Source organism: Notamacropus eugenii, chromosome 3 (assembly GCF_028372415.1).
Source record: "Notamacropus eugenii isolate mMacEug1 chromosome 3, mMacEug1.pri_v2, whole genome shotgun sequence".
Lineage (NCBI taxonomy): Eukaryota > Metazoa > Chordata > Mammalia > Diprotodontia > Macropodidae > Notamacropus > Notamacropus eugenii.
In genome coordinates, this window is record NC_092874.1 from 247,946,618 (window position 1) to 247,972,237 (window position 25,620).

The 25,620-nt window shown below is 37.6% G+C and overlaps 1 protein-coding gene across 1 annotated transcript in view; it reads left to right on the forward strand.

Annotated features, from left to right (window-relative positions):
* CNOT2 (CCR4-NOT transcription complex subunit 2) overlaps nucleotides 1–25,620 on the forward strand; it is a 180,270-nt gene that overhangs the window by 105,734 nt on the left and 48,916 nt on the right. The window contains 1 exon segment of the mRNA XM_072655367.1: nucleotides 13,850–13,972. Coding sequence (XP_072511468.1) covers nucleotides 13,850–13,972 — 123 coding nt within the window.

The following is a 25,620-nucleotide window of genomic DNA, read 5'->3' on the forward strand; positions in this document are numbered from 1 at the left end:
GTTGGTTTTGCTTCCTCATTTTATGTTAACAAGATTATTTTGGTTCCTGTTGGTTAGACTTTATCCATGAAAGAATACAAAATGACTGCTTGTTGTATAAAATTGAATTGGAATATATAAACTTCAGGTAACTTGAGTTTATTTACGCTAATTTTCCTTCTTTTAGAGCAGATGTACAAGGATTTGGGGCCTGCTTGCAAGAGTTTTGGGCAGCCTGTGAAAAATGTAGAGGAAAGCATCTTCTAAATTTTTTGCTGGTCTCCCAAAATCCTTTGGTGGGCTGCAGGTTGTGCAGGCCTGTTTGATACCATATAAGATTCTTGTATATCATTTACAAGTGGCTGTTTTTGGTTCTGTCTCGTGAAATGCAAAAGTAGAATACTAATATTTGAGTCTAGGTTTTTTCCTAATTATTGGTTGCTCTTACAGAATAATGTTGAAATTAGTGAAATGAATATTTTTTATTACCTCTGCTTTTTAATATTCATCCTTTTTTTTTTTTTTGTCCATGAGAAGCAGCATGGAATAATTGGTTGAAAAATGGTCTTAGAAGTGAGATTCAAGTTTTATCTGACACGTACTGGTTGTGTGATCCTGTACAAGTCAACTAAACTCACCATGTTTAAAACTTAAATATGAAGATCAATTGCTGATTTATATTGATCCAGACAGTTTCTTCACTGGGAGTTCTCTATACCAATGAAATCACAGATCCAATTTTTAAAAAAATCTATTCTCCCTGTGTGCGCACACACATGCGTTTGTGTTGTGTGTGTTTTAAATAAGATGGAGAAAGTGTGGACTCGCTAATAGTGCAGATGAAAACTCACTACCATTTGAACAACTGCTCCAGAAAATATTGATTGTATACCCATCTGAATGTGAGAGGAAACGTTTAGTATTATGACTCAGGATTTTAGCTCGTCCACCGTTTTTGGCAGTGATTTGGATATTGACATAGAAAACATGGTTATCAATTTTGTGAGAGATAAAGCATTGGGAGATCTAGGTAATAATATTGTGTGATAGCTAGTTTCTTGATAGGAACCAAGAAGACGAAATTTGAAGATTTGCATGATTTTATAATGCTTCTTTATATTCCTCCCAACAGTTTCATGTGCATTTAAATTTTTTAAGTACATAAAAGATGAGGGGCAGATGATTTTGATTAGTGTTCATACAATAAATATAAGTCAATAGGCATTTATTAGGTGAAGGCATGTGCCAGGCACTGCACTGGTGATTCAGAGAAAGTCAAAAGACAGTTTCTGTTCTCAGGGAGCTCACAGTCTAAGTGGGGAGACAACATGCAAATCACCATGTGCAAACAAGATATATGCAGGATAAATTTGAGATAATCTCAGAAAGTACTGAAATGAAAGGGGTCTAGGAAAAGCTTTTTGAAGGACATAGAACTTTTAACTGAGACTTTAGGGAAGCCAGGGACGCTGGAAGGCAGAGATAAGCGAAGAGAGCATTCCAGACATAGGGGACAGCCAGTGAGAATGCCATGTAAATGCTTATTGATTGATTGATGTTTGCTTAGCTACTTCAAATAATAAAATTCAGTAAAATATTATGGGAAAAAACCTTTTGGACATAATTTGATTACTGGATAAAAGTTAATATTTAATTATGAGCACCATTTACTACATTCTGATAAATACTGTTCCATATAATCCTATATTATTTGTTTAATTAAACAAGATGAAATGTTCTCCTTCATAAGTAATTATGTAATTTCCTAAATAAGAACTACATGTTGGAATCCAACTACATGTTGGAATTACATAGTTGGAAGAAATTTAAGTTTTCATTTAGCTTAATCCATACTCATATTATGTATGTATGTGTTTTAAACAAGATGGAGAAAGTGTGGACTGGATAATAGTACAGATAAAAACTCACTATCATTTGAAGAACTGCTCCAGAGAATATTGATTGTATATCCATCTGAACATGGAAGGAAATATTTAGTATTATGTGTTAGTATCTAACATTTTTTTAACATATACTCACCTATCATTTATAGGAAATCATCATTTTTTTTCCATTTTTGGAAAAAATTTAATAAGAAATTTTTATTGATTATTGGTATGATTTTTTTTTTTTATTCATTGAGTAAATCAGGATTTTGGTGGGTTAGATTTGTTCTAGACAGAGGGAAGGCTTAGAGGTGAGAAGTATGATTTAGCCAGATTCATCTTGCTGAAGAATGGGAGATGAAGCTGGAGTTAACCTTGCTTCTAATTGTACAGATCTTTTAATGCCAGCTCAAGAGCACCCTGGAAGATTATTTAGCAGGTGAGTAGTACAAAGATATCACAGACTATGATGAAAGGGAATGATATAAACAAAGCAATCAGGAGACTGTTTGAAATAGTATAGGTATGACATGATAAGGGCCTGAATTTGAACTGTAATGGTATGAATGAAGAGGAAAAACGTTGTGAAAGAAGTGGCAGTTGTTTTGATAAGAAGACAGGGGGTTGGAGTTGGAGACAGTTCTTGAGATTGGGAAGTCAGGAAGATGATATAGTTTTGTTGTGGCTGTGAATTTTTAGAAATCTTGAGTTTTAAAATATTGGTAGACATTCATGAAGGTAGAAACTACTTGTAGGTAGTTGGTAATGGGGATTGAAACTTAGGCAGGGGAGATCTTTACTGAGATGCTCTGGGTGCTCAGGAAGAATCACGTTGTCGGGAAGCTCATCTTTGCTCTCTCTTTCGTAGAATTCCTTGAAGATTGAATTCAAGGAATTTGCATGAACTGATTTTCCAGAAGGGATACCTATTGGATGTTTTCAACCTAACTAGAAGAGAGTAAAGACAAATTCTGGTATTGCTATTTATGACCTGGGGGATTTTGGGTGAATCATTTAACCTTGCTGATCTTCAGTTTTCTTATTGTATAAAGAATGAGTTGAATTAGATGGCCTTCTAAGTCACTTCCAACTTTAGATCTATGAGCTTATGACTTAGCCTTGGAATCTTTTAGTTTTATTTCTACTTGATTTATAAATTATGAATCTGGTCCATAATTTTCTTATACTTCTTTCTCATGATCATTATTTCTTACAACACAGTCTGTTACATTCACATATGAGAGCTTGCTTTTCCTTTACTGGTGGGCCACTGTTTTGTTTCTTTTCTTTAGTCTTTTTTGAGCTGTGTCCAACTCTTGATTACCTCATTTAGGGTCTTAGTGACAAAGCTACTGGAATGGTTACTATTTTCTTCTCCAGCTCATTTTACCCGAAGAGGAAGCTGAGGCAGGCAGGGTTAAGTAACTTGCCCAGGGTCACACAGCTGATAAATAAATGTCTGAGGCCAGATTTGAACTCATGAAGATGGGTTTTCCTGATTCCAGCACTTTATCCTCCGCACCACCTAGGTTACCATTTTAGATCTTAACTAATAAAAAGAAGTGAAGACTTGATCTTATCTGTTAGGAAATAGGAATCATAGAACATTTTTAAGTGGAATGATATCACTGATGCAAGTAAATAGTATATGTAGCAATGGTGTATTGCAGTAGGGGAGAAAAGGAGAGGGTGAAAGGATTATGAAGCAATGAAGCTTTGGATAGATGTGATAATGACAAGCAAAGGCAAAGCCATTCTGGTCTTATTCTGGTTCTTTTTTCTTGGCCAAAGTGAACGATCATTGACCTGGAAAGGTCAAAGCAAAAATGGCTAATAGGAAACAGTAGTCAAAGATAAAGAAATAGAAAGGGGGAACCTTGGTAAGTTCAAGTCACCTGACCAAGAGGAACTGAATTTCTAGGTACTGAAAAGAACTGGTGAATGTGATTCCTGAGCTCCTGCTGTCGGTCTTTAAGAGATTCAGGACCAAAAACACTCCCACAGGGTTAGGGGAGAACAAAGGTCCTCCAAATGTCCCCACAAAGGAAAGAAAGTAGAGTCATCAAACTGCAGATCAGTGAGCTTTCCTCCAAATCCTGACAAATCTCTAGCTTGTACTATGAAAGAATATTTTGCCAAGATCTAGAAAGTGAGGCTCTGATCACTGAGCAAGAGTGATTAAGTTCCTGTCATGATGAACTAGACTGATTTTTGGAGTTCGTAGACTATTAGGGCAAGGAAAGACTATGCCTGTAGTTTACTTAAGTTGCATAAAGCATTGGACAAAGTTTCTCCAACTTCTGGAAAAAAGTATCTCCAGTTTATCTCTTTTACCTTCTAGCTTCCAATCTCATCACTCCACTGAAACTGCTCTTTACAATGCTTCCAATGATCTCTTAATTGTCGGTTCTGATGTCCTTTTCTCTGTTCTTATCCTTCTTAAACTATGCAGTATTTGACACTGGTGACCATCCTTTTCCACTGTTTTCCTCTGGTTTTTCATAACGCTGTCTCCTGATTCTCTGACTGATCATCTATATTATACCCTGTAATCATGGTTCTTCCTCAAGGCTCTTGTGCTATCTTGTATCTCTGTACTTTCTGTATTGGTAGCTTCATCAACTCATGTGTTGATGATTCTCTCTATATAAATGCTTCCTTCCCCCTTCCCGCCCACCCCCCCTCCAGCTGTATATCCAACTCTAGTTTCTTTCCTGAACTCCAATCCTGCATCTTCCATCACCTATTTGATATTTCAGCCTAGGCAATCCAGGCTTGCTGAAGGAGTAATTAATAATGAGGGAAACATAGGAGGTAGCATGTACCAGGTACATCATATCATTGCCCCAGCTTCCCTATAGTCTTCTTTGGAGACAATCCAGGACACTCAACCCAGAATCCCTAAGAATAGCAGCAGCTCTGTTTTCCTCCTTGTCTCAAAAGCTCTATGGAGAAAGAGAGCCACTTTCCCTTCAACCACAAATGCCAACTACTAACCAACCACTACTAAAGGGAAGGTAAGCAAGATCTTATGCGGTGGCAATGCTCCCTTTCCCTCTTCCCCCAACTTACCACTGCTTTGTTTCTAGCCCAGCCCTCACATTTTCTAGGGAAGCAATCCATGTATTGATGCCACCCTGGAATCCTCTGCAACCCCTGTATCCTCAGTGGTCACAAGTACTGAAGACTCTAATAAGAAAGTTTGACACTGTCAGATGGCTCATTGTATCTGGCTTTATCTATGGAGAGGACATTAATGATGATGCATCACTCTGTACTTTGCCACTATACCCTGCCACTGAGTCTTTCCATGTGACTTGCAGCTGAAACCTTCTCTTGTGTTGTTTCCCCTTATTAGAATGTGAACTCCTTGAGGACAAGGACTTTTTTCTTTTTCTCTTTGTAACCTGGGCACTTAACACAGTGCTTTGCACATAGTAAGCCCTTAATACATATATCCACCCTCCTTTTCTCCCTCCCTTCCATCCCATAGACATCTCAAATTCAACATGTCAAAAACTGTGTGTAATCACACTTGTACCACTTTAATTTGGGCCTCATCTCATCTTGCTTGGACTATTGCAATAGCCCACTTATTGGTCTCCTTGTCTCAGATGTCTCCCTTCTCTGGTCCCTCTTTTTCACACAGCTGCCAGAGCAGTTTTCTTCAGGTGTATGTCTGAATCATATCACTCCCCTTCTCAATAAATTCTGGTGACTTCCACTAGCTTCAGACATTAAGATCCTTTGTTTGGCTCCAAACAACCTTACCAACCATGTTACACATTTTCTCCTTCCTACATTCTGTGGTTTAACCAGCTTCACCTTCTTATTGTTCTTTAAACATGACACTATCTATCTTTTTTTCTCTTTTCCTTTATACTCATTGCCTACCCCTGAATCTGTTCTCTTCCTGTGACGACCTTTTCTCACTCCCCTTTTGTCTTGCATTTTATTTGTAGTATATGCTTATTTTTGTATGTATTATTAATTAAATTATATATTATATAAAGTTAATTAAAAATAATTAATTATTGCAATTAATAATGCATGTATTTGTGTGTAATATTTATGTATATTGTATGTATTATTAAAAATGTATGCTTCTTAATGGCAGGAGCTATTTGTTTTTGTCTTTGAATTCCCAGCACTTAGCACATAGGAGCCGTGTAATAAATGGTGGCTGATGGATTGAAAAGGATGGATTTGGAACTGATTTTGTGACTAGACACCCATAGAGTAGATTTTAATGATTAAGTGTCATAAAAAAGGAGAAGTGCCCCAAAATCAGTTTCAGAAGTTCAAAATGTGAGAAGCTTGGTTGAGTTGGTTCACAAAAGATCTAGAGGTTTTAATGAATTGCAAACCCTTCATGATTCAACAGTGTATAGTAGGGGAAGCTAAGAAAACGAATAGGCATTAAGAGAGGCGTAGCTTGAAGGAATATGGAGACGATAATTGTTGTACATTTTACTCTGCCCAGATGACATCTGACAGGTTGTGGGTGCCACATTTCTAAAAGAACATTCGTAAAGTGTGCCAGTGTCCAAATGAGGGCAGCCAGGATGATGGAGCCAGGATGATTCCTGTCATATGATATATGAAGATTAGTTGAAGTAACTGAGGATATTGAGCCTAAAGAGGATAAGACTGGGCATCAGGGAAGTTATGTGAAGCATGATAAGCCATCTTCAGGTTTTCAAATGGTTCTCATCTAGGGGATTAGTTTGCTTGATTAAAAAGGGCAGAATCAGGAACAATTGATGGTATTTTCAAAGAGACAAATTTAGGCTTAATGTAATTTTTTTTTTGTTTGTTTATTAATTAGAACTGCCCACAAAAGGATTAGGCAGCCTGGAAGGTATTGGATTTTACATGAGATGGTCATTAAAATTTCTTCCTGCTGAAGTCCTGAGATTTTAGGGAAGAAGTAGCATCTTAGAACATATAAAATAAAATAGAAGGAATCTTCACAGTGTGGAACATCTGCCTCTGCATTTCTTCAGCTTCATACACTATCATTTAAAAGAAAAATTCCTTGGGTTCTTTTCCATTGTTGAATATTTGTATTCTGGTTAGATATTATATTCCTTAGAGGGCTAGTTTGGTGTGAATACATTAAACTGGTCCATTAAGTCACTGTTAATGGTAGGACATTGGTCAAAGATTGTGATGGCGTTTATTGCTTTCTAGTGCTGCCTTTTGAAGGAAGAGGAAAATTTAAGTAGATGGATATGCAGAGAGGGAATTCTAAACTTGGGAGGGGGCTGTAGCCCACAGGAGTGAATCAGCAACAGTTGGGATATTAAACACCAGGAAAGAATTGTTCTGGGTCTCAGTAGGAAACCAAAAAAACCTATAAAACAAATCAGAGAAAGTTTAGCATTTTAGAGCATACCAGAATCTAACGATTTAAGGCAGAATTGGTAAACTTATTGCAGAAGAATGGCTTTATGGGGCAAGATATCAGTACTTGACCAGGAGACAAGATCCTGGGCCTCTCTGGACACTGACTTGGTGTCCCAGTGTTTCAGTTCTTTATGCAGCTGCCTTAAGTTCACATAGTTACATTGTGAAACATTGTTTCCTGACTCAAGTATTCCATTCTAAAGGCTGTCTTTTCTGATACTGCCCCATTCCCTCAGAATCATTTATGTAGACTATAGGGGGGCCAAGAGCCTTCAGGAATGTGCCTCTATATTTCAAAGGTGAATTCTTACTTAATTCTTTTTAGCATCACTATAGAAAAAGTTGTACCTGTATACTACAGAAAAAATTCATGCATAGCTCTCCAGGCATAGACAATAGAGAGGAATCCTTTGGTAAGACAGCCCCAAAGACACAAAGTATAGCTAAGTCTCCATGATCAACTGTTCCTGTGTATCTGGGCAGTTTAATACAGTTTTAAGGTAAATGTGCCTTTTTAATCTATGTGTGTTGGATAGACTTGGGCTACCGCAGTGAATTAGTGAGAGGCACTAATAGGGTATAGAACTGTGTGAGAATGGTGTAAAAGTAGCCTGTGAAGTTGAACAACTACAGTGTTAGGGTTACCAAGTGCAATAAGCACTGCAGCTCATGAGAAAGACAAGAATGCCATTATCTTAAGTACTCTAAGAACTCTCTATCTCCCCTTACACAAATGAGCAAAATAGGAATGGTTAGATGGGAAGGAAGAGAAAGAAGGGGGCACCATCATGCAACCCATGAAGGGGAGTGCCCAAGAAGTTTCATGGTAAAGGCAAGATGCTGTTGCTTCTGCCGCAGCTACACAATTGATACAGAGAAACCAGAACATTTCAGTAGATAAGAAAGAGGGACAAATTGAGGATGAGCAGGAGAGAAAGATCGTTGAAACAGAGTTCCAGAGGAAGTAGAATCAAGGATACTAATGCTTAGCGGAGCTTTGGCACAGAGAAGGAGCTTCACATCTCCGAAGCAGGAGGGTAGAAGGAGAGGATAAATGAGAACCACAGTCAAGTTCTAGATAGTGAAAGAAGACACATGGCTATGGTAAGTCAGGTTAGAATCTAAGTGGTAGTTAAAGTTACACGCTGAGAGAAATTATAATAGAGTGGGACAAAATTGGTGGCTTGAAAAAAGAAGCTGTTGCAGCAACTGAGTATGATATAGTTAATCAGAAAGGACTAAAAGGATTTTTGTGAGGAAAGAGTCCCCTTGAAGTTAACTTTGTGGACCTCATCAATACAATTTTGTCTTCCTTTGGTATCTCTTGGTTTCTGAGTAGGAATAGAGAAGGCAGTTGGTAGAAGTGACTCAAAGCTGACAATAGAAGAATAGACATTTATAAAGTCCTTTATGTTTTGCTTTATATACTTTAATTGAGAATGTATCCAATTGTCAAAAGAATATCCGTGAAGGATATGCTGAAATATTTTACTCTGCTGGTAAGGGAAGAAAATGAAGTGAAAACAATGTTATAGATGGATTAGGAGACCAGGGGGCCTTCAAAGTGTCATATATTTAGAGCTTGGAAGGATCTTGAGATCTTATATAAATCGCTCATTTTAGAGATGAAGAAACTGAAGTGAAGCTCAGTGAAGTTATGAGATTCTTCACTGGGTTTCACAGTAAGTTCATGTCTGAGGTGAGATTCAGATTCAGTCTTGATGATTCCAGGTTCTGCATTACACAGTAATGCCCTCTGCCTCCCTGAATTTAGGAGAAGTAAGGATATGGGAATTGGAGGAGGAAAGGAAAATTCAGATCAGAAAGAGAAATATCAGAGTTTTTCAACTTGAAGATAGAGTAGTTTGAGGTCTAAACAGTGGGTGGATGAGGTAGAATGCAGACAAAGAAGTCAAGAGAGTTGAGGTCAGTGAATATAGTCCAAAGTGGCAAAAGAGTCATCAGTATGTGAATATTGAAGTCACCAAAGATGGATTGGTTGTGATAGATTGAGACCAACCCAGATACATAAATCATTGGTAGAGAGAAGGAATGGAAGGACATAGGATCACAGGCTTTAGAAGAGACCTCATTGACTAAATAGTTAAACCTCATTAATTTTTTTTTTAAAGCTAAGTGAAGGTCACAAAGGTAGCAAAACTGGGATTTGAATCCAGGTCTTGTAACTCTAAATCCACTAAAAAAATGGAATGTCCTATACTATCCAGTGTTTATTGTTGACTGGAAGAAAAACCCAACAAAAAGCTTACCTTCTCATCCCTTCCCCACCTCCCACCCCTCTAGTTTTTCTCACCTTTTTGGTACAAGATTCATACTGTCCAGTTTTTTCCCCTACTTAATAGTATTTTATTTTTTCAAATTACATGCAAAGATAGTTTTAAACATCCACTTTTACAAGACTTTGAGTTCCAAATTTTTCTCCCCTCTTCCTTCCCTCTCTCCTCCCCAAGATAGCATGCAGTCTGATAGAGGCTATACGTGTACAATCATATTAAACGTATTTCCACATTACTCATGTTGTGAAAGAAAGAATGAGAACAAAACCAGAAAAACAAGAAAGAAGAAAGGAGAAAATAGTCTGCTTTGCTCTGCATTTAGACTCCATAGTTCTTTCTCTGAATGTGGATGGCATTTTATATCATGAGTCCCATGAGATTGTTTTGGATCTTTGTATTGCCAAGAAGAGCTAAGTCTGTCAAAGTTGGTCATCACGCAATGTTTCTTTTACTTTGTACAATGTTCTTTCTCTTGGTTCTGTTCACTTCACTCAGCATCAATTTATGTGAGTCTTTCCAGGTTTTTCAGAAATCTGCCCTTTCATCATTTCTTACAGTACAGTAGATTTCCATTACATTCATATACTACAACTTGTTTAGCCATTCCCCAGTTGATAGACATCCCCTCAATTTCTCATACTCTCCCAGTTAACCAGACTTAAAACCTTGGCATTAGCCCTCTTTCATTTCCTACTTCTAGGTAGAATTTTCCTTTAAAATGTCTTTAGTAACCCTTCCTTGCCTTCTCTGTACCTCTCTTTTAGTTCAAACCCTTACCAACTAATCAATCAGCAATCAACAAGTATTTTTTATTAAATACCTACTTTATTCTTGTCACTGTATTAGTTCCAAGAGTATAAGTACAGAGAATGAATCAATCCCTAATCAGAAGGAGCTTACATACTAATGAAGGAGACAACAAATGACATATACAGATATGTAGAAAATTAATATAAAATAATCAATACAAATATATACAAAAAAGTTAAATACAAGATGTTTTGGGAGGAAGGGCACTAGCAGTTGAAGTATAGGAAGAGCTTCATGCAGAAGATGGTACTTGAACCAAATCTTTTTTCCTCTGTGGTTAGGACCAGGTTTGCAGAGTATGTCACCTTGGGTTGCATATTGAGCTCCTTTGCTTTTCAGAACATATTTCATTCCCTCCTATGATTTATGGTGTGTAGAATGATGTTGTATTATTCAAATTTCTTTTTCCTTATATTTGAATGTCTTTATTTTATTTGCTGTCAGGAGTTGACATTAGAATTGTTAAATTTAATTACCAAGTATTTTAAAGTTTGTAGCATGGTGTTCCCCCTTCCTCTCCCCCCCCCCCCCCCCCCCCCCCCCCCCGGAGATTTGTGGATTTTTGTATTAGTACTTTGGTTACCTGATCAGTTCCTGTGAGTTTAATTAGCATCTCCGTGCATATGCTTTAGTCCTGCATCACCAGTTTCTTATTGGACATTTCAACTAAATAACACTGAATGTCTTGGAGACATTTCAAACTCAACAGAGTTGGCTTTTCCTCTAAATCTTCCTCTCTTTTAAACTTTTCTTTCAGTTACCATTCTCCTTTCTTGATATTATCCTCTACTTCCCTACTGGTCCTCACTTTATATATTCAATAAGTTGCCAGATCTTGTCATTTTTACTTTCACAGCTTCTCTCTCTCTCACTTGTGACCCCTTCTCTCCACTTACACAGCTACTACCTTTTGTCAGACCTTCATTACCCCTCTCCCAGATGATTGCAACAGCTTTCTAATTAATCCTGTCTTAACTCACTGCATCCTGAATATTGATGCTAAAATAATTTTCCTTAAATACAGATATGCCCATATGTCTCCCCTGCTTATTTAACTTACTTAACTCCATTGACTTCATATTGTTTCTAGGATAAAACATAAACTCCTCTTTAGTTTCAGAGATTTTCACAACCTGGCTCTAACTTCTCCACACACAGTGCCTATTAGTCCTCCTCATGGACTGTTCAATTCAACCAAACCAACCTTTTCTTTGTCTCTCACCATAACATGCCATCTCCTGTTGGTGTCGTTTAGGATTGGTTGTCCCACATCCCTGAAGTTCATTTCTTTCTTATGGCCTTCTCATAGATCTCATTTTCTAAAGGAAGTCTTTCTTAACGCTCTGGACTACTAGTGTTTTCCCTCCAACAACAATAAAATTTAACTAGTTTGTATATATTTTTTAATAACTTTGTTATATATACATATGTGTATTTATGTTTACTTATCTTTTCCATTAGAATGGCAGCTCCTAGTGAATAAAGATTGGTTTTTTGTACTAGTATACATCTCCACACTTAGCACAGTATTGATGCATAATAGGTGCTTAATAAATATTTATTTATTAGTTGATCTTTTAAGAAAAGAATCTGTTGAACTTATTCAAAAATCCTGTCAATTTGATATACATCATATAGCCTTTGTGTACCCAGAACAACCTAGAATGAGTCACCAGGAAAGGACTGTAGGAAAGAATACACTCAACAAATATTTTTTATTTCTCTAAAGTCCCACTCATTCTAGCTCCAATATTATTCATCCTGATGTTTTAGTTTTAAAGATGGTAGGATAAAATTTTGAATTAATTTTGGGGTCCATTTGAATTAATTGAATTGAGTGCTTTCAGTTTGATAAAGAACAGAGAATTGGATTTTTACTGCAAGTATTGCCAAATTGTGTTGATTAGATTACATTTCTCATACATATATGCATGATTTTTAATGATTTCATGTAGGGCTTAAATGGAGTTTCATCAGACTTTACAAATCATGCTATCTCACATATTTAAGGCTCCCAACTTGTAGAACACATGATAAATTTTGTCATGGATGTTTTGAAAAAAAAAATCTTGGATGTGTATACATATATGTACCACACACTCTTAAAATTGCTTCCCTTCTTAACTGCCTCCTCTTGAGAGCTGTTATTCAATATTATCTGTCATTGACTTGAATAGCACACAGTGGCCTCCTTTTTACATGAACAGATATAACAAAGACAAGGTCTTGATACTTTAAAATTTTAGATTTTTAAGAAATTAATTGTATTTTGCTGTGAAATGTGTTTTCAGATTTACTTGGAACAAATTTATTCTGATATTCTAAACTTTTGCCTCAAAAAATAAAGCAATGAAACCATCCATTTATTCATTCCGCACAATGTAGGAGATTGACCATGACATTCTGTTGTGAAGTTGAGAATTTAATGTAATTTTTTAAAAAAAATAAGAAAGTAGTTCATTTGATTGCTAAGGAACTGAGGCATAGAATTTAACTGTCAGTGTTAACACCACAGTTTATTGAGTATTGTACTGTTTGGACTTAATTTGAGGTACCATTTAAACCACCTCTGAGTTCAAGTTTCTTAATGTGCTGGATTTGAAGTTTGAAAACTGAGATTCAGATTCTTCTTCTGCATACTGTTTAGGTGACTGGGCAAATCACTTCCCTTCTGTAGGCCTAAGTTTATTTGTCCATAGGAATTGGAATAATTCATCTCTTAAATTTCAAATCACATGATCCTATTTTTACTTATAATCACAACTAATTTTGGGCAAATCATTTAAGTACTCGAGGTCTGTGGGTTTTTTTTTTATCTGTAAAATGGAGATAACACTTTTCTACCACCTTTGCTACCAGCCTCACAGGGATGTTGTGAAGAGCAAATGAAATACAATATTTTGTAAAGAATGAAATAGGATTATTGTTTCTCTGTAAAACACAGATGGTTAAATATTTGGGTTTCATAGGCTATGTAGAAATTCAAATGGAATATGAATCCGTAAAGTTGGTATAAAGTATAAGTACTTTCAATAAGCTCACATGGCATTTTTGAGTGTTTAGAGACAATATTGTAAAATTAAAAAGTATATGTAGTTACAACTTTCAGGAGGAATAAAATAGCTTAACTCAAAGGAAAGTCACAATATGTATTCAGTTAAGATTTTTAATTGTAATTTTACATAAGAACAGGGTAGATATAGTTCTTTGAATAGAAAGGTGGTGTTTAAGATAATGTGACTGTTCTCATCACCAGTGACCAAGATGCTACATTTCTTACAAACAAATTTGTGATCTCATCTAGTATCACTCTGTTTTGCCCTTGACCACAGTTTGGTTTCTTGTGTAGCATATCAGTTGTCCCTTAATTTTCCATCTTCTCTGTCAAACCAGTCTCTCACAGAAGTTAGGTGTTACTGGGTGTTGCTCAAAATATTATTTTTTCCCTAAAATAACTTTTCTCTTTAGGTGACAAACAGCATGTTTGGTGCTTCAAGAAAGAAGTTTGTAGAGGGGGTCGACAGTGACTACCATGATGAAAACATGTACTACAGCCAGTCTTCGATGTTTCCACATCGGTCAGAAAAAGATGTAAGTTAATAAGTTCTCTTGGTTTTTGCTAATTAAAGTGTCAGTCCAAAGTTTTTGTAGACTATCTAGAAGTGAATTTATGCTCATTTTCTAATTTCAGAACACTGCCATATTTTTGGTTTTCTAAATGAATCAACATTTATATTGACAAATTCTGCTTCATAGTAGAAAATAGTAGGATCATATTTACAAAACATTATGCTACTGAAATGTTATTTATTAGGGCTTACACTTGGAAGCTTATTCAGTGTGTTTCTCTAGAAAATGTAAAAGTTTCCATAGAAGATAGTGAATCCTTGGCTACCCATCTAGAATAGGGAGCTGCTTCTCTTCTGTTCCCTAAAGTACTGGTTCAACATGAGTACTAGGTTTCCTTCTTCCTTACTCCCACTTCACTTCCCTTATTCACCATCACTTAGCAATCTTTTATCCTTTGAGATTCACACCATCTATCTTTATCTCTTGCTCCTGCTCCTTGTCATCATCATTAATGGGACTCTACTTCATTCTCCTTCTTTTGTTAAGAAGCTTAGTGTCTTCCTTTCTGCTACAAGCCATGACTTCATTCATACTTGATAAACTTCAGTAAACACTCTTGTCCTCTTGAATCAGCCCAGAAGTATTTTTAGAAAGCACCTACTATATGCCAGTTGATAGGCTACATGTGAAGGATTCAAAGAGAAAATAAAAGTCTTTGCTTTCAAGGAGCTTACATTTCTATCTGGCGAAGACCACATACACAGACACTTCTGTCTCTCTCTTTCTCTCTCTCTGTCTCTGTCTCTCTCTCTCTCTTCCCCACCCCTTCCCTCCCTGCCTCTCTCTCTCTCTCTCTCTCTCTCACACTCTCTCACTCTCACTCACTAGACCTGTGATTTTGTTATGATGGTAAATTTCTAATGAAGAACTTCTAACTATGGAGTTGAGTTCCCTTTACTGAGATTTACAGTCCAAAGTAGTTTGCCAAGGCATTGAGAGGGTAAATAACTTATTCCTTATCCTGTCCTACAGCTCTGCAGTCAGAGGTGGGACTTGAAACCACTTCTCAGCTGAGAGGCTAGCTGTATCCACTACCCAGTAGTGCTTCTCAATATAAAAGTATAAACTGAATAAACATATGCCATATCTTTAAAAAAAAATGCAAGGTAGTTAAATATAAAGTAATTAAGGAGGAAGGATACTAGCATTTGGCGAAGATGTCAGACAAATCTTTGATGATTTTTGAGGTATGTGTGGCTTGAAGGAAGTAAAGAATTCTGGAAAATAGAGGTGAGAAGCAAGGGCATTCTAGGCATGGGGAATAGCCACTACAGAAACACCAAGATAGGAGTGTTATACTTGTGGAGAGGCAAGTTTGGTTAGTCTGTGAAGGGGAGTAATGTATAATGACACTAGAAAGGTTGTTCAGGGTAAGCTGTGAAGTGTTTTCATTAACGTTAACTGAGCCAAGTGAGGAGAGTAGGTTGATGTGGTCAGAGATAGTCTTAAGGAGAATGCCTTTGGCAGCTCTGTAGAGCCCTGGTGTCAAACTCAAATAGAAGCAGCTCTCTGTAAGCTGCATGTTGACCTAGAAAACCTCAACTTAACATTATTTATGTTGTTAAATATTTTTCAATTTCATTTTAATCTATTTCTGCCTACACTCAGAGTTTGGCGCCTGATATAGAGAGGGTGGATTAAAGTGAGAAGAGAGAGGAAGGAATGCCAATTAGGAGGCCATTGAAGTAGCACAGGCAAGAGGGAACAAAGGCCTGATCTAAGTTTGTGGCCATGTGAATAGAAAAAAGAGGTTGGATTTGAGAAATGTGGATGTAGAAAGAAGATGTGGCATCTGATTAGAAATGTGGGATGAAAAGGGATTAGGATTTTTGGCCTAAAGGGGAAGTTGTGAACCATAGAGACTTGAAGAATGGTGATACCCTTAATTGAAATAGGGAGGTTCAGTAGAGGGCCATCTTTGAAGCGAATGAAAATGAGTTCTATTTTTGACGTGGTGACTTGGAGTTGTCTGCAATGTTTTTTGAAATTCTGAATAGGCATTTGATGATACAAGACTGAAGCTCAGGAGACACTCTAGGTCTGGATATGTAGGTCTTAGAGATATCTACATAGAGATGATAATCAAAACCATGGGAGCTGATGAGAAAGAGTGTAAAGAGAGAAGAATGCCCACAACTGAGCCTTGAGAAACACCTATGGCTAGGGGATAAGGAGACTGAGGAGCAGGAATATAGACAGGATGAGGAGTACTTTAATAAACGCCTTAAATTTTTCAGTAAATAGGAATCAGGTCCTTAGCTGTAATGGATGTGGTTGGGCGAGGGTATGGGAGGTTTGAAGAGAATGGCTTTAAAAAAAATTAATATTTTATTTTTCCCCAGTTACATGTAAAAACAATTTTTAGCATTCTTTTTTAAAACTTTGAGTTCTAAACTCTCTCCCTTCCTCCTTCCCCTCATTGAGAAGGCAAACAATTCGATATAGGGTACACATGAATAGTCATGCAAAACATTTCCTTATTAGTCATGTTGTGAAAGAAAACTTAGACCAAAAATAAAAAACCCAAACAAAACATCAAGAAAAATAAAGTAAAAAAAGTATGCTTCAATCTGTATTCAGACACCATCCGTTCGTTGGGGATGGATAGCATTTTTCATCATAAGTCTTTCATAGTTGTCTTGGATTATTATATTGCTGAGAATAGCTATGTCATTCACCACTGATCATCTTACAATATTGCTGTTACTTTGTACAGAGTAGATTTCACTTTGCATCATCTCACATAAGTCTTTCTAGGTTTTTCTGAGAACATCCTGCTCATCATTTCTTATAACACAATAGTATTCCATCATAGTCACATATCATAATTTGTTAAGCCATTCCCCAATTGATAGGCATCCCTTCAATTTCCAATTCTTTGCCACCAGAAAAGAGCTATGAAAAATATTTTTGGATATATAGGTTTTTTTTTTAATCTCTTTCAGGATAAAGATATGCCAGTGGTATTGCTAGGTCAAAGGGTATACGTGGTTTTATAGCCCTTTGGACATAGTTCCAAATTGCTGTACAGAATGGTTGAATCAGTTCACAACTCCACCAATGGTGCATTAATGTCTTATTTTTCCCACATCCCCTCCAAAATTTTTCATTTTCCTTTTCTGTCCTATTAGCCAATCTAATAGGTGTGGGATAGTACCTCAGAATTGCTTTAATTTGCAATTCTTCAATTAACAGTTGATTTAGAGCATTTTTTCATATGGAAACCTACTCTTCTCTAGGTTAAGATAGATTTCTATGCCCAGTTGAGTTCAGTGTTATTCCCTCTATGAGCCAATTCTGATGAGAATAAGGTTCACTCACTCCTCCTCACCTTCCCACTCTTCCCCTCTACTGTAAAAACTTTTTCTTGCCTTTTTATGGAAATTTATCCTATTCTATCTCTCCTTTTCTCCTAATACATTCTTCTCTCCTTAATTTTATTTTTTTAGATATCATCCCTTCATATTCAGTTCATACCTCTACCCTCTGTCTACTCCTTGTAACTGCCTTAATAATGAGAAAGTTCTTATGAGTTTCAAGTATCATCTTCCCATGGAGTAATGTAAACAGTTTTACCTTATTCAGTCCTTTATGATTTCCTTTTCCTGTTTAACCTTTTTATGTTTCTCTTGAGTCTTGTATTTGAAAGTCACATTTTCTATTCAGCGTGGGCCTTTTCATCAAGAATGCTGGAAAATCCTCTGTTTCATTGAATTTCCATTTTTTTCCCCTGAAAGAAAATACTCAGATTTGCTGGGTAGGTGATTGTTGGTTGTAATCCTAGTTGCTTTGCCCCCTGGAATATCATATTGCAAGCTTTCTGATTCTTAATGTAGACACTGCTAAATCTTGTGTTATCTCTGACTGCTTGCAATATTTCTTCCTTGATCTGGGAGCTCTGGAATTTTGCTGTAATATTCCTGTGAGTTTTCATTTTGGGATCTCTTTCAGGAGGTTATTGGTGAATTCTTTCAATTTCTATTTTACCTTTTGTTTCTAGAATATCAGGGCAGTTTTTCTTGAGAATATCTTGAAACATGATGTCTAGACTTTTTTTTATTATAACTTTCAGGTAATCCAGTAATTTTTAATTTCCCTCTCCTGGATCTGTTTTCTAGGTCAATTGTTTTTCCAGTAAGATATTTCAAATTGTCTTCTATTTTTTTCATTCTTTTGGTTTTCTTTTATTGTTTCTTGATTTCTTATAAAGTCATTAGCTTCCATTTGCTCCATTCTAATTTTTAAGGAATTATTTTCTTCAGTACCTCCTTTTGTACCTCCTTTTGTATCTCCTTTTCCATTTGGCGAATTCTACTTTTTAAGGAGTTTTTTTTTTCTTCAGTTAATTTTCATACCTTTTTTCCATTTGGCCAGTTCTGCTTTTTACAGTATTCTTCTCAATGGCTTTTGTGTACCTCTTTTACCATTTACCCAAGTCTATTATTTAAGATGTTATTTTCTTCATTATTTTTTGTTTCTCTAGCAAGCTGTTGACTTATTTCTCCTGATTTTCTAGCATCACTTTAATTTCTTCTCCCAACTTTTCCTCTCCCTCTCTTACTTGGTTTTCAAAATCCTAGCTCTTCCCTAGCCTGAGACCAATTCATATTTTTCTTGGAAACTTTAGATGTAGGAGCTTTGACTTTGTTGTCTTCTTCTGAGTGTGTGTTTTGATCTTCCTTGTCACTGTAATAGCTTTCTATGGTTAATTTTTTTTTTCTGTTGTTTGATCTTTCTCCAAGCCTTTTTCTTGACTGTTAACACTTCATTAAAGTAGGGAGGAGGATGCACTGTCTGAGGTGTCAGGGGTTTTGTGCAGCCATTTTCAGATACTTCTAGGGACCTGTAAGTTTTCATTTCTTCCAGGGTACTATGATCTGAGAAGTGTTTACTACTCTCTTGACCTGTGTTCTGGTGTGTGAGCCACCACAAGCACTCTTTTCTTCCCTGGAACTGTGACCAGGGTTCCTGTTCCTCTGTGGCTTCAAGCTCTGACATGCTAGTGCTCCTTCTCACCCTAGGACTGCCAACCAGGACTGGGAACCAGAATCAGAGTATGGGCAAAGTGACAGTCTTGCGTCAGTACTAGTAAAGAACTACCCTTGTGATCTCTTTGTAACACTTATTCAACTCCCTTATTTTCTGTGGGCTGAGAGCTCTGGAAGCAGATGCCGTTGATTCAGTGATTCCCAAGGCCTGCTCCTGATTTCCTGGGGCTGGGTCTGTGCTTACTGTGGCCTGCTTTGGATTGTGCTCCACTACTCACCCAGGTGCAGTAAATCTTTCCTGCTGACCTTGTAAATTGTGTTTGGCTGGACACTTCATTTAACTCTGTCTTTTTATGGGTTCTGCTGCTCCAGATTGTTTTATGGTATTATATAAAGGTATTTGGAAGGGTTTTGGGGAGAGCTCGGGCAAGTTGCTGCCTTTTCTCCACCATCTAGGCTCCACACCTGAAAGAGAAAGTTCTTAATAGCTTCTCTGGGGTATGAGATAAAGCAGAAGTTAGAGTCACAAAATCATTGCCTTTGCAGCAAGGGCCCAGTTGAGCTTGGATATTTGTAGTCTGCTAAATCCAGCATGGTTTTGTGATTTCCTTCAGCTTTATTCAGGAGCATGTGAATAGGCCCAAAATAAATAGATGGTGGGGATAATTCAGGGTTTGAGTTTGAAAAGGGTGAGTAGTGGTATTTGAGGTTAGAGGAGAGTAAGGAGATGAATTGTTTAACTCTAGGGTTTAGCTATAATGAGGTCAACAATAGGTGATGACTTTGAGGTGTGGAGGGAGGAAGAATAGGTTTAGAAAGGATATGGCATAGTAAGAGATCACTTCTCAGATAAGAGGATTGTCAGAATTTTTATATCTAGGAGGTAAAAGCTCTTATATTTCACTATGGGATAGGTGAGATCTAGGATGTTACCAGTTTTTTGTGTAGCTGAGGTACAGTGTAAAAAGCCTGTAGTAGAATTTGAGGAACTTAAGGAACTGGGAGGTGAGGATATTTTAGGAAAAATCAACCTGACTGTTTTAAGTGCTCCAAGTCAAGGGCAGGAGTTGGGGAAGAGAGACAGTGAGTCAAGTACTGAACTCCTTGAGAAGAATAATGAATTAAGGATAATAGGTGTGATAAAGAGGGAAATCTGATGGAGAAGACAAGATGGAATGAGATCACTTGTTAATGTAAAGGAATTTGCCTCCATGTGTTGGTAAAGGAGGAGATAGTGGCAGAAAGCATCTGAGTGATGTGAGTTGAAGAGGTAAAAGAGGGATCTAGCTCTCAGCAAATGACCTAAATGTTTTCGGTAAAATATTAAGCAACATTCTGAGCTCAGAGGATGAGGGGAAAAAAACATAGGAGAACTTAGGAGGAATAGAAAAATTTGGAAAAGCCATCATGGAGAGTGTGGTATTGAGATAATTAGGGAGTTGACAAATGATTGTCTTGTGGCAGTGAGGGCTCAGAACTGTTCCAGAATGAAGACTATGGAATGAAAACAATGGGCTGAATTGGATGAGACATGGATGGAGTAGGGTCAAGGCAAAGATGGAGATGAGAGAAAGGGAGTTTGGGGTTAAAAATAGCTTCCTCCTAGGTAACTAATAATGAATACAAGGGTAGGGAGAATAACAGGTGGAGGAAGTTTCCTAGCTTGTAATATCAATAGTATTATTATTTAGAGCAGATGAATAGTAATGCCCAGTCTTCGTGGAGGCAAAGACCAGGAGCAGTGAACCTTTTCTCCTTTTCTTTTGATCTAGGGTTTTCAGGGTAAGTTCAGAGGTCCTTTGGGTTGGGTAGGGTGGAGTTGGGCTCCTGCTATCTACCTATTCCTCCCAAGTCAAGAGTGAATTGGCCTTGGTGACATCCCTTCTCCTTGGGGATAGGGGCATGGAGGTTGGGTTTGTGCAAAGAGTCTTCCTAGTTCATCATCTTCTTAAAACTTCCATTACTTCCATCTTTCAGTCACATTTGGATGATCACATTTTAATCTCATCATCTGTAACAATTTTACTTCTTTCATACGTTACTACAAAATTCTTCTCTCCAACCCAAATCTCTTATCTTTCAGTCTTCTCCTCTGATCCACTTCTCCTAAACCTGTTTGTTCTCTCATTGCCCTTGATGAACTCTCCCCTTATTCTCCATTCTCCCAGTTTGTTACCTCTGCTATGGGCTCACTTCATTCTCTTCAAAGTCTTGACTCAGTAGTTGATCACTTCAGCCATGCATAGTATGTTGAAAACTCCTTTAGAGAAAGCTACATAACTATGCCAACTGGCCAGTTTCTGTTACTTAGGCCTTCATTGCCACAGTGTAATTTTACTTCAATGACTGGTTCTTTATCACAATTTGTGTAATATCTATTCCAATCCTCCTCCCTCCTTGAATATTCTATCCCACTTCCTCTTCCACCCTGAACTTCATTTTCCTCCATGCTTCACACCCTACCCTGTCATTCCACAGTCCTTTTTTTCTACCTCTCATTAAGAGGTAGCCCATTTCTTTGCAAAGCCAACTTTCCAACCTGTGCTTCTCTAATCTCTTCTGGAAGCTTGTCCTCACAATTCTCTCTGTTGTCCCATCCTTAATCTCTTTGTATTCCCTGGCTTCTTCATGGTATCTATTCTCTCCGTCTTTAAAACAAAAAAAATCTTAATTTGACTTTTCCATTGCCTCATGCTGTCATCTTTCATTTCTTTGGCAGACTTCCAGAAATGGTCATCACCTACACTACTAACTCCCTTCATATCCTCATCTTCCTTTTCTGAATCACTTGCATTTGGGTTGCACTCCCCCTGCTCAGTTAAAACTACCTAACTGCTAAAATCCATTGGTCTTTTGTAAGTCCAAATTCTTTGTAATCTCTGTAGATATTGACAGCATTGATGACCCTCTCCAGTTAGACCCAACTTTTTCTGTTTGACTTCTATGAGGAAAGACAGGTAGTTAATAAATGTCTGAGGCTGGATTTGAACTCAGGTCTTCCTGACTCCATGCCAGGTATTCTATCCACTGTGCCACCTAGCCACCTCACAAACCACACCTAGAGGAAGCAATAAGAAACATACACACACACACACACACACACACACACACACACACACACACACACACACACACACGGGAAAGCAGAACCTGGATTTGAACTCATGAAGTTCCACTGTAGTGACTTTCTAATTAGTCTGCCTTATGGTCTCTACCCTCTCTTTCATCTTCCATACCACAAAGTAAATTTTCAGTTCAATCCACTAAATATGTATTAAGTGTCTACTGTGTGTCAAGCACTATAGTGAGCGCTGGGGAAGAAACTGCCCTTGATGTGCTCACTGCTGACCTTTCTCCCATTTCCTCCCAGTCACCCTGAGCAGACTGTCTCCCACTGCTATGTTTTTTGCATGTGGTTCTCAAGTTTGGAATGCACTCCTTTATCTCTACCTCTTGAAATACGTCTTCTTCTCACTTTTTAGTGCTCTCTTTGTAAAATTTGTCTGCACTTTGCATTACTAACCTTTGTATTTGTGGTCTTCCAGTTGTTGTTGTGTTTGTCCTTCATTCTCAAAGAGGACTGGGATATCAAGATGATGACATGACTTGCAGTTGACTTTGATTTGAATGAGGGAGGGCTGTGCAAGGTCACCAGCCTCACTTCCTTCTCCTGAACCATCTGGATCCAGTGGCCTGATATTCATCAGGATGACTGGAGATGGCCCAGGATGCAAATTGTTCTTACAGTAGAAGGTCCTTGAAGGCAGGGACTGTTTCATTTTTTTCTCTTTTAGGGAAGTTCAGGGAAATCTTACTTCATGTAGTCTTCAAAATACTAAGACCAATTTTTTCATCATTCCCCAGGGTGTGCCATTTTCATTCCATCTCTTGATCTGGAAATAACCTGTTGTAGAATCTCTTCATATTACAAGATTTCAGAATTGGCAAGGAATCTCAGATCATTTAATCTAACCTTTAAATAAATAGCAGTCCCCTCTGAATCATACATGACATAGTTTTCAGGCCATTGTTTGAAGTCCTTTGGTCACTGGGAATCTACTTCCTACTTAGGTACTCTTTTCTCCTTTTAGACAGTTCTTATTGTTCTGATGTTTTTCCTTTTATCTGACTTAAATGTTTCTCTTTAAATTGTGAACCCATTGGTTCTACTTACATCCTCTTGGACCAGAAAGAATGGGTCTGTTCTCTCTCTTTTAAAAAGATATAGCTAGATAACTGACATATCCTCCTAAGTCTTCCATTGCCCAAGCATTGCCTATCCCATCAATAGATGTCTATTTCAGGGGGTTGTTGTTCTTTTTCTAGGTATGGTTGAATGAGGTAGTACCTGAGATCTCTTCCTGATTTTAGATTGTCTGATCTTCATATGGCATGATCTTAAGTCCCTTCATCTCTCTGGCTTTTAGCTCCTTTTCTTGGGAGGTATTGACTGCAGTCTTCTGTCTCCTTGCAAATCCTTCAGGGAGAATGGATTATATTCCCTGAAATGGCTCTAACAGGCCCCAGTCAGGTTAGAGATTGTACCTTAGATACCCTTCAAGGATTTTAAGACTTAAGCCCCCTGTCATTGAGTCTTCCTTGTCTCTTGCTGTGGCTTCAAATGCTAAAAGGTGTGCATTGCCTGGCCTTGAGCTTACTAGTCCAGAACTAAATTGAATATTTCAGATTTAATCTGGTCAAGCTCTTTTCCCCTTGATCAGGACACTGTACCTCTTATAATGCAGTATAAGATCGCATTAGCTTTTTTGTCTATTGTAAGGCACTGCTGATTTATTCACCTTACAGTTCACTAAAACCCCTATATCTTTTTTCAGAAGATTACTTTCTATCCATATAACTCTTGCCTGAAGCTGATTTTTTGAACCCAAGTGTAGGATGTTGTATTTATGCCTTTTAGTTTGAGCTGTGCAATATGTAGTCTCAGAGAGCTGCCTAATGTGCATTGATAGTTTGGTAGTTTCTTCACCAGAGAGGGCTTACTTCCTGAGCATGCCCGCCACCAGTGAATCTCTAGTCAGACCAAGAAAAAATTTTACCTCAGTAAATTTGGCCCAATGTTATAGTCTCTCAAGATCTTTTTTTAGTCCTGATTTTGTCAGCTAATGCATTATCTATTTCTCCCAGCTTTTTGTCACCTAAAAATTTGAAAAGTATTTTATCTGTATTGATATAAGGGCCTATACTAGGTGAGCATTTTTATGTTGTCAGATACAGTTTTTACACTAAATGCTCTTGCTTCTTGTTTTTCTCTGTCACAATCAGTGGTTCAGTCAGAAGGGAGTAGGTGGAAAATGACTGTGAAGGAAAAATAGGCATTATTAATATGTTCTGCAGACATACAGTTGCAGGGGGGAAAAAGGGATGAACCTGGGATATAGGCATAGACCTATATAGTAGTCATTGTAAAAATGTTTAAACATCATGGAGATCTCATCATAATTCATCTAATCTTACTATTGTCAAGCTTACATCTATCCAGACTTTTCACTAGAATATCAAAGGAGATTTTGTGAAATGCTTTGTTCCAGTTTTAGCTTAACCATAATAACTTGTGGTTAGAATTCAACATGAAAGGCTATAGAGGAACCCAGTTCTCCTACATATATTTCAGCATTTATCTAAGTGAGCATCACAGAGAGCAGTGACTGGTGACCATAGAGACAGATAGCAGTAAGCCTCTTTCTTCAGTCTTAAGCCTACTTTATAAGAAGACCAGGAGACTACTGGCACTCAGAGGATGTGTTAGAGTGCCTGCACTGATTCTAATCCCAAAGGGTCTGCAATATGGGTAGGTATTCTGAGCAGGGAAATGTCAGGGAGGCAGAAGCCAGTATGAGCTCCTGTAATCAAGGTCTAAAGCCAGCTAGATCTAAGCAGCAGGGAAGGCTAGCCCCCATAGATCACTCAGCTCAGTGATGGAAGTGGCCAGGCAGTGCACATCTTTTAAGCATTTAGATCCACAGCAGGAGATAGGTAGGCCCAAAGATAGGGGGCTCAAGTCTTGAAATCCTTGAAGGATGCTTAAGGTACAAGCTCTGACCTGATTGGAGTCTGTCAAAGCCATAGCAGGGAATACAGTACACTCCCTCTTGGGGATTGTGTAAGGAGAAAGAGACAGAGAAAGCTGCATTCATCACCTGCATTGCTACTGAGAGATGGGGCTAAAAGGCAGGGACTAAGTCAGAGGAGGGTAGAGGGTAGAGCCAGAACTTAAATGACAGCAGTATTCTGACCACAGAAATGACAAGACGAAACATTGGCTGCTTACTCAGTCCAAGAAAGCAGGAGAGGACCTCACCCAAAGGCCTAATTCAGAAACTGAGTCTGGACATAGAAGCAAAAAGAAGAAAACATAAAACATAATGAAGAAATACTGTTTGCTAAGAGAAATCCAAGAGGTTAACGCAGAAGAAGAGATTAACTGCATAACAAGTACAAGTGGAATCCCAGAGAAAATAATGACCTGGCCACAGGGACTCTAAAAGTAGCTGGGAAGATTGAAGCAAGAGATTTAAGAAAAATGAAGTTATAGCTATTGAGGAAAAAATTGGAAAGAGAATAAAAATCTTACAAGCCAGAAAGCTACATAGAACAAACAGG